This window comes from Electrophorus electricus, chromosome 5, assembly GCF_013358815.1.
Source record: "Electrophorus electricus isolate fEleEle1 chromosome 5, fEleEle1.pri, whole genome shotgun sequence".
NCBI lineage: Eukaryota > Metazoa > Chordata > Actinopteri > Gymnotiformes > Gymnotidae > Electrophorus > Electrophorus electricus.
Window position 1 is genome coordinate 16,911,998 of NC_049539.1, and position 13,420 is coordinate 16,925,417.

A 13,420-nucleotide genomic window follows, 5' to 3' on the forward strand; every position below is an offset into this window, starting at 1 on the left:
CCATAGCCATAAACGCTACATTTGGAGAGGAGTCAACAAGGCGAATGATGAAAAGTACACCATCCGTACTGTAAAACACGGAGGTTTATCGCTGATGTTTTGGGGACGTGTGAGCTACACAGGCATAGGGAACTTGGATAAAATTGATGGCAGAAGGAATGCAGCATTTTATCAGGAAATATTGGGGGAACATTTTCACTCATCAGCGCGGAAACTGCGCATGGGACGCACTTGGATGTTCCAACATGACAATGATCCAAAACACAAGGCCAAGTCATCCTGTCATGGGCTACAGTAGAAAAAAGTGAATGTTCTGGAGTGGCCATCTCAGTCTTCTGACCTCAATATCATTGAGCCACTTTGGGGAGATCTCAAACGTGCAGTTCATGCGAGACAGCCCAAGAATTTACTGGAACTGGAGTCATTTTGCCAAGGAGCTTTACCATCTGGGAAAATAAAGTGCCTCATCCAGAACTACCACAAAAGACTTCAAGCTGTCATTGATGTTAAAGGAGGCAATACACGGTATTAAGGACTAGGCTATGTAAACTTTTGATCAGGGTCATTTGGGTAGTTTCTGTTGTCGTTATGATTTAAAAAAGGGCAAAAACAATTGTTTGAAAAATAAATGGCTTGTCACAACCACTAAACATGAATAAAAGAAAAGTTGCTGTATTATCATTATTATTCTCTGAAGAAATATAAAAAAAATCACAAATTCTGCCAGGGTATGTAAACTTATGAGCACTACTGTATATAGCCTGATACTGGTCAAACCCTAGTTATTATTATAATTGTTTTTGTTTTTGTTTTTTTATGTCATCATTTTGCATAGGAAATGTGTGTTGGATTACAGACAAGTGAGTGAGGAATTTATACAAAATTGAAGGCTCCTAGTTCCATAGCCATAGATGGATCATATTGTATTTAATATTTCATGCAGCATTAATGTTTTGAAGTTGCGACTAGCAAAATCTACTTGTGACAGCAATATGTAAATGTAATTGTCATTCACATCTCTTATCCCATACAAATCAGTCTCATAAACTTTACAAAGGTCTTGCGGTAAAATTACTTTATGGCCATTTATCTGCAGAACCCATCCCGTCCAAATAGTACTTATATATTGTCAGCTTGGAATGATTTTCTAGAGATACAACCTTGCTCTGTAACCATTTGGTATTCTAGTTGTGTAGTTTAAGTACCCAGTAGGTTCAGTTATTATAATAGCTTTTATTCTTGGTTAACAGATGTGCAACTGTTTGAAGCAGTTTTGAATTCATGAGGAGCTTATTTCAAATTGACCAAAAATTTGGACAAATTTTCTTCCATGTTTCAGGAATAGGTAGGTTGGATTGTTAATTATTCTGTTCCATATGTAGCTAAAACTTCCATCCTAAAAGCTAGGCTTATTTTACTTTTACAGTGTTTTTGGCCAGGTACCTGTCATGTACGACATGTATAATTTCTTCAGTGCCCTGCCAAAGTATTCAGCCTTAAATCATCAGATTCATCTGGATTACAAATGACAGTTTTGTGCTGTCATATTTTATCTTAACCCTCAAAATAATTCTTTTTAAAGTTTTTGATTTTATGCAAGAAGATATTTTGTACCAAGAATTACTAACTGGGAAAATGCTGTTTGGGTAAGTATTCAACCTCTGCACTGTGGAAGCTCTATATTTATACAGATATTACCTTAAAGTGGTCACAATCATCTTACCTCTACCTTTGATTCCTTAAAAAAGTTGACCTTTTCTGTATAAAAGTCCCCCTTAAATCAAAGACCTCTGATTGGACTGTAAAATGGAAAGAAAGCTGTGAAAAAACAAAAGCCAAAAAGCATTCTTAGGAGATAAATACCTGCAAAATACCAGTGTTTAGATTTGTCAGGGAGCACTACTAGATCAGTTGTGAGGAAATGGAGGCTGCCACATTGCACTCCCTAGGCAATGCAGTCCCTCAAAATGTATCATACAAGCAAGAAGAGTCTTTGTGAAGGAAAGCCCAGAGAGAGCAAAAATCACTAAGGAGTTCAGTGGCTGAGACTAGAGTGAAGGTGCAATAGTCAACTATATCAAGAGTTCTGCATAGAACTGGACTGAAAATTAAGCATCATAGCACATCTGGAGTTTGTCACAAAGCATTAGCTAAAATGTGGTATAATGTTTTGTGCTCAAGTGAGACAAAAATGGAGGCTTGTGGCTAAAATGTTATGTGGGGCACACACCTAGCACTGCCGGCTTCTCAATGAACACCATCCCAACAGTGAAGTATGGGCATGACCTTTACTTAGCGCGGCCTGGGCATCTTGTTATAATATTAATATAAGGACAGATGGAAGGTGTAAAATACAGGCAACGAAAGCTAAACCTTGGGAGAAACTTTGCCTTTGGGGACAATGATCCACAAGTTTAACGCCAAAGGAGCACGGGAGTGTATTGAAAAACAAAAGGTGAATGTTCTACAAAGGCCAAGTCATATTCCAGATCTAAATCCAGTCGAGAATCTGTCTCACTATTTTAAAATTGAGGTCCGTAAGCATCAGGCTTAAACTGAACAACCTGCAACAAATCGGCTGTGAAAAATGTGTGAAGATTGCTCCCAAACATATGCTAATGGAGGGGGGGGGGATACTTGTATAGGTTTTTAGTGTTTGTTGTGAAGATCTTCCGACAAATAATTATTTTTCACTTTGAAATGCTACTTTTACTACTTGTCTTGTACTAAACATATTGCCCAAAATAATGTTATTTGTAATCCAGAAAATTTGTGTCTTTTTAAAAATCGATTCTGTATAGGCACTTTATAAATTATCATCATTTTTGAATTAGTCACAATATGATGACACAGCAAAAAAAAAAACAAACAATGCGCACTCACTTCCGATTTCACAGATTTCCTGAATATCAATATTTTCATAGGTAGTAAAGAAGGCTTTGTTGACAGACTGATTTTTCACATTGCATTGGAAGATGAGGTTTTCATTTTCTACATGACTATACCCAGTTTTTTTGGATAACACGAAGTTTTTGCTCTATCATAAAATCATATACAGCCAAATGATTAATTCAATTACTTAAGCAATTAAATGTTGACCGACTGTTTGCGACCTGCACAGTCCAGTTCTGTCAAGTATGCATGTATATGCATTGAGTCTCACGTGCATTGCAAGAGAGTTTGCAGCCCTCCTGAGCTGTTCTTGTCTGGTTTGCTCTGTCCTTGTGTTTATATCTTTTTCGTAAGAGTTATTATTATCTGTTCTACTTGTAATGATGTGCAGACAAGATGAGTATAGTGCACATTGTGCGTACAGATTAGTGTATGAAGGGCCTTGCCTATAATGTTGACTTTTTTTAAATTTATTTATTCTTCTTCTTCTTCTTCTTCTTCTTCTTCTTCTTCTTCTTCTTCTTCTTCTTCTTCTTATTTTTTGTCTCACTTTTTAATCCTGTTTTCTGTATGACATGTAGTTGATTTTTTTTTTCTGAAAAAAGAATATATATCTTAATATTTTAAAAGAATATATTTCTTAATATTTAAAATACATTTATATCTTAATATTATCAAATATCTTAATAGAGTACATTTAAGATTTGGAAAATCTTAATGGTAAACAAATAAGGTACAGAATATCTTAATGGTAAACGATTGTCAAAAATGGATGAGTTGTTAATACATTGCAGCATAATAAATGAGCCAGTGTAAATTACACTCAGGAGTATGACTGAAGAGTATAGAACATAAGCACTGAGTCTAATATTGTCATTATTAGTTGAAAAGCAATATTCAAATGATGAGACAAAATCCATACAGGTATCAGGATTCCATATGTCCCCATATGGCTTCTGTTGCCTCAATATATTTGCACACTACTGTAAGTGCAACATGTCAAACTTTCAGCATAAATGAAGGGTGGTCCAGGTGGTTTAAGTTTATTTCAATTGTATTCTCATTATACACTTTAAATATGGCAGAAAAGAATATCCCACAAATCATCTGAAGCATTATTTTTCTTTTTTCAAAGTCAGCTATATTTTCTGCTAATGTAATTGTTTGGTGTAGTAGCTCCTGAGAAGGATTTACTTTTACTTGGCCTTTTAATGCTGATGAGGCAGAGTAGAACCAGTAAGACAGCCATGACCAATTATTGCTTGCTACAGCAGGTGTGAAATGGAGCAGAGGAAAGAAAAAAGCTTGCAGTACAGGGTTATCATTTTTGGCAGTTATTGGCAACAGTTAGCAAAACTACGGAAAATGGGTAGGGTCTGTTTCAGACAGTTTGTCTATGCTGGTATACAACTGGGTCATAAAATCACCTATGAAAAATAAGTTACCACTAAGCTTTGTGTTATGAAATGATAATAATTATAGAAACATGCTAGCAGTTTGTCATTGTGGATCAATCTCTTTTTATTAACAAAGTCATTTTCTCCACAGGAAATGTAAGACAGAAAACCTTTAGTTTCCTTTTTTTTGTAGTGAATGGATGTGGGTTTCTGATGTGGGTAAAGATCCAGGGAACACATTCTAAAGTGTTTGTATGATACTAAAGGAGAGTGTTATTTTTAAACATTTAGCAAATGTTCAAATAAAACAAAATCATTCAGTTATTAAGTTCAAAGTTTGTTTTCACAGTTATAAAGAATTTTTAATGTTTTTACATATTTTTTCAGTCCTTCGTTGCTAAATCTATTCAAGTAATTATTTGTAATGAATCATTCTTGACTCATAATTTAAAAAAAAAGAAAAAAAGAAAAGAAACATACCCAACACAAAAAACCAAAAATCCCAAAACTAGTGCTCTCTAGCGTCACACAGAGGTATGACCAGTGTAATAAACTGAATCCAGACAATGCTATATAGTGTGGCAAAGGGCTGGTTGGTATTTCACATAGTAATGTAACAATGTTAGTGGTTTCCTCTATTCTGACCAGTGTCCTGAGGTTTGTGGGTTGCCAAAATATCAAAAAAAAAGTTTGCTATAATAGTTACAGTATGACTTATCCATATGTTCAGTGTCAATTTAAGCACATTGGTAAGATTCAGTGCTGCTTGTGTCCCAGTACTGGTAAAAAGTGCTATATTGGACTTCACTTATTCTGTACATAAGACTAATTAAAATGACATCTTTCTCTGGGGCAGATTGAATTCCTGAACTCGGTTATCGTGGATCTGCAGAGAAAGAATGAAGAGTTGAAAGCTAAGCTAGAGAACATGGCTGAAGCAGCACTCAATGGTAACACCACCAATGAGATGGACAGCAATGACAGGTGGATTTAATTTTTAAATATGATGAATGTGGTGATGTTTAAATTACTCAGGTTAGGGTTCAGGTTATCTTGGAATATGCTAGATTCACAGTAATGCGTTAGCATTTGCTGAATTAGACAGTTATTTGTGGATATTTTTTTGTAAATGTTTTACTTATTTAAAAAAAAAAAGGTTGACCTTTGTCTTTTCTGTTTGCAGCCTGTCTGAGATTAAAACCAAAAAGAAACCTCCACCACGACTGTTCTGTGACATATGTGACTGTTTTGACCTCCATGACACCGAGGACTGTCCCACCCAGGAGCAGATGTCTGAGTCCCCTCCCCACACCACTTACCATGGCAGTCCCAATGACGAGAGGCCTTACTGCGACATCTGTGAGATGTTCGGCCACTGGACAGAATCCTGCAATGATGACCAGACTTTCTAAATTTTCTCTTCCTTTTTCCGAGCATTTATACCTGCAATACCACACACGCCTTGAGTAACACATCGCACACGTGTGTTAATGTCTGTAGTGTGTGTGTGACTGTTGTGTGTTCAACTATTCATCATGCCACTCAACACATTCTTCAGTTTTAATAAAAGCTTGTGTCAATGGTTTAATCAGGTCAAGTTAGTTCAATGGGCAAAAAGTATTCACTAGTTGAAAATTATATCAATTCCCTTAATCTCCAAGAAATGGTTTAAAAGAAGAAAACACTTTTCTCTTATCTTTTTAAAACCTATGTATTAATGTATTAAATTTGGTAATGTGGGTATTGGAGATGGTGGAAGGAATGTATTTGCCAAGAAGTTTGGAGTCTTTGACCTGTTAGAGTCACAGCAAAGGGCATGTAAATTCTCCTGAATGTCTGGGGGCGTTTTTGGGGCTTTTGTTTGTTTGTTTTTTTAAAGACGCAACAATCCTGATGCACTTTACTCCATGATCCTCTTCCCAGTTTCCACTTGTCTGAAAAATGACTAAGATGAACACAATGCTGTTTTAGCAGTTTGTCTTTTGGAATATAATACATCTGTACAAAAATAAATAAATAAATATTAAGTCATTTTTATGTCCTTGGTTGATTGAAGCTTTTACAGCCATTACCAAAGTCATTACCTGATGAGATGCAGCACAGAAAAACTATTATGATTTATGATACTGTTGTAGAGTTATATTCTAGTATTACACATCAAGTTCTATAATGCAAAAATGTCTTGAGTTCTGCAGTTTTCTGTTTGTCATTCATATTTGTTCAGTTACCTGTGCATGCATCTGGTGAACAGGGCATTCTTTCAAAAAAGCTTCCTTGGGTCTTCATTTGATAAATTGTCACATGTATATGGTTTTGTATCCACCAAACAGTTGTGAAAGTTTTGTCAGATCATGTTTTCAAATATTTTGTAGGTAATATTCAGTTTTGCTTGTATTTATTTCGCCAGATGTTACAAATATGGAAAAACGTTCTTGAGTTCACACATAACAGATACCGGAACTAAGTTTTTCAGTTAGTTTTAATATAACCTATAACTTGTTGGAATGTAAAATGTAATAAGGTGAAGTAATATTTGTGTGATGGAAATATACAGTCTATGGTCATGAAAAGCAGAAAGTGGACGCACAACTTTGGAAATACCGGAAGCGTTTTAAGTGGCGCCAAAAATTTGATTATCCTGAAATATGCCGGGAGAGGGCTTCTGTTTACATCAACGCTAATAGCTAGCTAGGTAGCTACGTGTTTGCAAAATGAAAGGATGACAGGAATGATTGATTCAGCCGTGTTAATTATTTTATAAGAACGTGAAGTCTGATGATCTAACTCGACGATAAGATCTGAGGTATAGTCAGCTGCGTTAACATTAACTTTTTAAAGTAGTTTCAACTGGGTTGCTAACTTAACTTGCCAGCTAGCTAGGGGTTAGCAGTTAACTAGCTGTCAGGAAAAACACCATATTAACTCTCACATTACGAAGTTACATTGCGTGTCGTGTTAACGACATCAGCTGGCTTTCTGCATCAATAATGTGGAACAACGTAGAACTTTTAATAAATGAAGATACACACACTGTTCGTCTCTCTGGTGACTCGGAACAGGAGACTGGAAGCGCCTTGTATCAAATTGACACACTTGTGAAAATATCACCCGAAAAGGTAAGTAGCTAGCTAGCTTGCTTATGTGGTTGATGTTTTGCGAAGTACTTAACTAGCTATCTTAGCTATCTAGCGACATGTGCTATATAACCAGAAATGTATCTTCATAAAATCTTCATTCGGTGCAGGGGCGTTACTTAATGTTAAAATATGTAACGTTACTACTAGTAGTATGTTTGCTATAAAAGGCATCGCCTTCTCAGTTATCTAATTACGAAAGCCACGAGCTTTGAAACTTTCTAATTTTCTCTGAACAGGTTCCCTCAAACACCAGGATCTATGCCTCAAATAATCAAAGTTGCTGCATTGTTGTGGCTGACACAACTGTGGTCCTCTTTGACCCTAGTTTTCAAACCATACTTCTTCACCTGTATTTTGGTAATGCATAAATCATTCTTGGATTCGTTTTTCGTATTAATAAATATAATAACTTACGCATGTAAATTATTGACTATTTTACATACAGATACTATAGTGGATGCCGTGAGTGTTTGCCCTCATGCACAGTTTTTGTTTGTCGGTGAGAGGAATGGCAATCTTCACATTATATATGTGCCCCAGAAGAAGACCATTTTGACCAAAGTAAGATACAAACCAAGGTCACATTTCTGCTAAATTATTCGATAATCATTTGCCTTCAGGCACCTACTAAACATTAGCTGTTATGTTTGATAAATGATGTCCTGCCAGGCTCTTCAGCAACTTCCACAAAATGGTAATGAGACGACCTATAAGAGCCTAATCCTACATGAGGTGCTAAACTGTCCAGGTATATCTAAAACTAGAAACTATAACTTTACACTAATTTCATTGTGTCATTATATGGGTATTTTTGTTTAATATTAAATTGTAGACCCCCTTTTTTTTACAGTTGTGTTGTAATTTGATTTTTCTCAAATTCTTAGGAGTGTATCAGCTGTTTGTCATCGTCTGTGATGGATTCTTGCATATATCTAATCTTGCTTTAGAGAAAACTCAGAAAGGTTTGTGGTGAACTCTAATGATATTTTATTGTATATATTATTATTATTATTATGGTGACTCATATTGTTATTGCATTTGCCCCATTTTTCTGTTAATAGCAATTCAAGACATGGACATGTGTGTCTTAAATGAGGTAAGTAACTGACCCCTCATTTAATGTTTTATCTTTCTTTCTGTAAGTATTTGGTTTTGCTTGCTTGTTTGTTTTTCTTTGGGTGGACACGTTGGATGCTCATGTTTTGTAAATAATTTCTTGATTATCCTTCCTCTCAGATTCAAGCCCACATTCTCATTAACTTCTGCTCGGCTAAAGAGATCTGCCGAGGGGGATGCGAGACGGCAGCGCTGGCTTGCTTTGGCAACGAAGTCCACCTCATTATTGGAGTAATTATAATTTGGTCACACCTTTAAACCAGTGAAGTCCACCTCGATCAGACTAATATTAATTTATTCCCCCTCTTTACACCACTTTCTGTGGTTGAAATCCATTCTATTTACAGATAACATGCAGGCCTTTCTGTTAAGTTGAAGTTTCAGATCATTATAGCTTAAGCTGTGTGGTGGATATCAAAGGCTGTCGTGTGTGTGTGTGTGTGTGTGTGTTTGTCTAAAAGAATTTTAATACAGTTGATGTGATGGAACAATTAAGTGTTAATTGACTCCTCATTTGTGTGTTGATTGTGAAGTGACATTGAGTTTCTTGAAAGGCCCTATATAAATATAACTTCATTAATTAATTTAGTCATTCCTGAATCTGCCTGTTCAATTTTTAAAGGCTAAAGGGGAAAACATTATTTCCCATTGGTGCATGCAATCTGATCAGCGGTCAATGTCTCTTGGCAACATTCTGAACTCAACTTTAATGTCTGGTAAGGATAAAGGTTTTGTTTGTCTTGGGCTTTTGTTTTTGAATAATATTTGCACATTAGGTTAACATTAACACCCTCCCATATACAGACAGATTATTGGAGAGAGAAAAAACAAAACGCTGAGGCTTTTACAATAGACAGAAATGAGATCAAACGCTGTTAATAAAGCTTGTTTTAGTTAATCCGTTGGACCCCAAGGATCCACTGGAGTCTCGTAACTACAAGGCTTTCATAATTCACATTGGTTACTGAATAATGTCTTTTAAGATTAATTACACTGTAATAAGATGAGTTATTAATCTTTATATGTTAATGTGGCATTACTAATCTTAAGGCTAATAGTGTTTAAGAGGTTAATTGTGGCACTCTTAGTAATTTGTGTATCTGATACAGGTGTAAAAAAGATTCAAGTGGTGGACAATTTAATGTATGTGCTGAATGGCGAGGTAAGAAAAATGGTTAATTCGTGCAATTTGAACAGCACTTTGAAAAGAAGGGACATGTTATCCCACTCTTTGTCAAGTTTGGGGTTACTAGTTAGACTATAGCCATCAGCAGTTTCAGTTTTTTTCAGCCACCTTCTAGATATAGGTAAATATAAACCTATAATTGGTGCCAATTCCAAACCCGTCCAGTAGGAGAGAGATCTCAAGGGTGGGAATTGGCTCCAATTATAGGTGTATCATTACCTATATCAAGAAGGTGGCTGGAACAAACTGAAGCTGCTGATGTCTATAGTTTAACTACACCTACAGAGGTAACCTTCAAGACAGGTGGGGTGTGGGTGGTTGGGTGTGTGTTAGTTTTGTGCTGTAGCTTTGTGGCCATGAATTCAAGCTAAGATGGCCTGAGGACCCTGAAGTTTCATGCTTTTCCTTCCTTTCTTTAAGGACATGCTGAGTTTGTGGGACCTGCGGTCACTTGTCATGCTGTGCTGTTGGCCTGATCTCTACATCCTTGATTTCCTGCTCCTCACAGAAGGGGATTCTACATCTACTGGAATGCAAGTGGCTTTTTTATTTTGTTTAATGTCATATGAATAAGTGTAGTGAATTTACTTTAAATCCTTACAATACACCTAACACAGTCAATATGTATGGTTATTGGGGTGAGAATCTAATGATTAGTCTCGTTTTGGGACAGGATGACAATTTGTTAAGCATTCTTGACTTTTTTTTTTGGAGTAAATGCTACTTGGCAATTCCTCTCTCATCTACACAATTGAGGAAGCTGAATATGAGTGAGTGGGTGGGGTACGAGCTGAATGTGAGTGAGCAGGCAAGGTACAAGTGAGATTCATACAAGTTTATGCACGTCAGTTATTTTATGCATTGCTTTACCGCACTGTACATCATGCAGAACGTCCTAGAGGCAGCTATGGCAATGCATCTAGGAATCCATCACTCAACCCTCACAACAATGCCTGCTGTCATTTTTTTTTTTTCTTAGATTAATTACTTATAACACAATAATTGTTAAAATGTTTGTGCTGGTGTCTGAATCTTTTGATGTGGATTGACGCTCATTTGGTTCATTTTACGTTATATAGGCAGGAGGGCACCAGTATGAAGATCATGACCTTGACTGCAATTGAGAGTGAGGTGTGTGTCTGTTGGATTATGCTGCATCTTATTTGGATGTTCTTTGTTATAGGTCCAGCACTGTCTTTTGCCTACAGTTTTTCTTTTGTCAAAAAATATAGAACATTATAAAATGGCTTGAAACATGTTCCCTGTATTAAGATGTCAGCAAGCAGTCATTTCTACAAGCATAACCTCAGATAACATCAGGGTGATGTATTTTTCACATGAAACACTGATTTGAGATTTGTCTGAGAAATGAATGAACCAGTTAGAAATGCAGCTGCTTCCTATTTGTAAGGAGCCTGTGTATATAGCACATTTTAAATGTACCTAGCATGGCAACCATGAAATCAGTCATATGACAAGCATAGACATAAGTCTAAAATATCTCAAACACTGATAGGAATATTGTCCATGTTTGTTTTTTTGTTTTCTGTATACAACAGGCACTTCAGAATGTTTGCTTTGGTCCCAGTCAGAGCGAATAAATTTTTAAAAAGTGATAAACAAACAGTACTGTACACTTGGATTAAGATATACAATATATAATACAGTGCACTTAGATTAAGATGCCCAAGTATTGATATCTTTGTCTCATGTTAAGATTCAAAATCATGTTCTTTCACATTGTCTAGTTCTTATGTAAACAATATGGCTAAATATTTCTGTTGAAACCTTTGTTTCGTTTGGTGTTAGCCTCATCTCGGTTCATCCCGCAAGGTCTTGGTTCAGTCCCTTCCCACGATGAATGTTCTGTACTCTCTGGAGGTCTCGGCAGTGTCATCACTGGTACAGAAAGACATTAGTATGGTAAGATTAACGCCACAGCCAGAATATCTTTTATTGTTTTATTTCTCAGACTGATATGGGAGTTTTTTGTAAATAAGTTCTTATATTCTTTATATTTAGGATGTCCTCTATTTGCTGGAGGGTGTTTCTGATCATTCCAAGAGGTAAGATGGAAACAGTGTGTTATTGTTTCCTGAATGCATTGAGGTGGTTTTCTGATGCACTTAAACTTTCAGTAGGAGCAGGTGCTGCATTGTCTTTTATTTTGGTTTCATTTAATAATTTAAAAACTAAATTGGTAATACAACATTTATGGTAGACTGTCTAATTGTTTCTACACAGTACATACCTTGTCTGAGATTAAATGTGTATATATTCTTTAAATTGAAATAACTTGTTCTAGCTACTGAAGTCCCACGTTTTTCACACTGAAATTGGTGCTTTTACGCATTATGTTCGTATTGGTGCAGTTGTTTCCATTATTGTAGCATCATCTAGCTTTGTGAGAGCGTAGGGTAGTTCGCTGACAGTGTCCGCATGTGGCTGCTAAACATGGAAGGAAGAACAAGTGTAATTGTAAGATACTCATAATACAGACTTTACCACACTTTGTTCAGGTGGCAATGAAAGTAGTTTTAATGTCTGTAATATGTGTCTAAGATATTCTGAACTGATTTTGTTTTTTAAATGTTATTAACTTCCAGTCAGACAAACCTTTTTGTAATAATTTTTTGTCTCTCTAAAATCAGTCCTGAAGGACCAGCCTTTAGCTTGGTCCTGAGAGGATTCACAGAGGCCCTGCCAGAGAACAGGTATGAAAACGTGATGAGGGGATTTTAAGTCACTTTTGTTGGTTATTTTTTTGTAAACCTCTACTCACTTGCTGTGCACCCCTAACATTTTGAGAATAATATGTTTAAAGGCAAGTTAAAGGCAGTGGACATCAGTTACATATGCGTTCAATTAATGTCTCTCATTTCTTCCCCTTCAGATTGAACAGACTTCTCTACAAACACAAATTTGAAGAAGCAGAGAAGTTCGCAATAGCCTTTGAGCTTGATGTTGAGGTACATTTCAAAATTATTTCTCTCTTTTTGTTTTCTCTTTTTACAGGTTTCTTGCCTATTTCTGTAAGGTTCTGTGTGGTCAGTTCTCCCTTTTAATGTTTTTAAGCTGGTGTATAAAGTGAAGTTGGACTTTGTACTGGAAAAGCTCGCCTCAGTATCTGTCACCGAGCAAAGCAAAGATGTGTGGGCGGAACTTGTTGAGGAGGCCAAAACCAACTTGATGAAGATTATGGTACTGTCTCGAATGAACTGAATTAAACCAACCTGATGATTATTTTACTGTCTGGAACAAATCGAATTAACCAACTAGGATAAACCTAATTAAACCTACATGTAAATATGCTGTAGCACTGGTAGCGTGAATGTTTTTGTTCACCTCCCTGTTCTTTTATACTAGGATGAGCAGTATGTGGTACAGTACTGCCTCAGTGCCTTCTGGCCCACCCTCAGCACGGCCGAGGAGATGCTGAATTATGCTGCAACCCGCTTCCCATCGTCCCACAGCCAAACAGCGCTGGCCAAGCTCGCCACCTTCTGCAACCTCTATGGCTCAGACAACTTTAAGTAAGTTACAATTGCTAATCATTAGAATAATTCATATTTGTGCTCTGGCGTCCTCAGGCTGTGATTAACGGCAGAAATCTGCACCCAGCAGATTTGGTGGGTCTGTGCTTAGATGATCAGTCAAGTTCCATTACACTTGCTGGTAACCAGGTGTATTTA

General features: G+C 36.4%; 2 protein-coding genes across 6 annotated transcripts in view; both read left to right on the forward strand.

The window, feature by feature from the left end:
• clip1a (CAP-GLY domain containing linker protein 1a) overlaps nt 1–6,326 on the forward strand; it is a 43,894-nt gene extending 37,568 nt beyond the window's left edge. For all 5 annotated transcript variants that reach the window (XM_035526027.1, XM_035526028.1, XM_035526029.1 and 2 more), the window contains 2 exons: nt 5,146–5,273; nt 5,473–6,326. In XM_035526027.1, the coding sequence (XP_035381920.1) occupies nt 5,146–5,273; nt 5,473–5,701 (357 nt within the window). In that variant the 3' untranslated portion in view covers nt 5,702–6,326. The remainder of the gene's footprint in view (nt 1–5,145; nt 5,274–5,472) is intronic.
• A 617-nt stretch (nt 6,327–6,943) lies between these two features.
• The window catches only part of kntc1 (kinetochore associated 1), a 36,219-nt gene continuing 29,742 nt past the window's right edge, over nt 6,944–13,420 (forward strand). Inside the window, exons 1-17 of the mRNA XM_027009272.2 lie at nt 6,944–7,405; nt 7,663–7,783; nt 7,872–7,987; nt 8,096–8,174; nt 8,311–8,388; nt 8,488–8,522; nt 8,663–8,773; nt 9,165–9,258; nt 9,652–9,704; nt 10,149–10,261; nt 10,808–10,859; nt 11,538–11,651; nt 11,751–11,794; nt 12,380–12,442; nt 12,622–12,697; nt 12,804–12,929; nt 13,095–13,261. Coding sequence (XP_026865073.2) covers nt 7,277–7,405; nt 7,663–7,783; nt 7,872–7,987; nt 8,096–8,174; nt 8,311–8,388; nt 8,488–8,522; nt 8,663–8,773; nt 9,165–9,258; nt 9,652–9,704; nt 10,149–10,261; nt 10,808–10,859; nt 11,538–11,651; nt 11,751–11,794; nt 12,380–12,442; nt 12,622–12,697; nt 12,804–12,929; nt 13,095–13,261 — 1,571 coding nt within the window. The 5' untranslated portion in view covers nt 6,944–7,276. The remainder of the gene's footprint in view (nt 7,406–7,662; nt 7,784–7,871; nt 7,988–8,095; nt 8,175–8,310; nt 8,389–8,487; nt 8,523–8,662; nt 8,774–9,164; nt 9,259–9,651; nt 9,705–10,148; nt 10,262–10,807; nt 10,860–11,537; nt 11,652–11,750; nt 11,795–12,379; nt 12,443–12,621; nt 12,698–12,803; nt 12,930–13,094; nt 13,262–13,420) is intronic.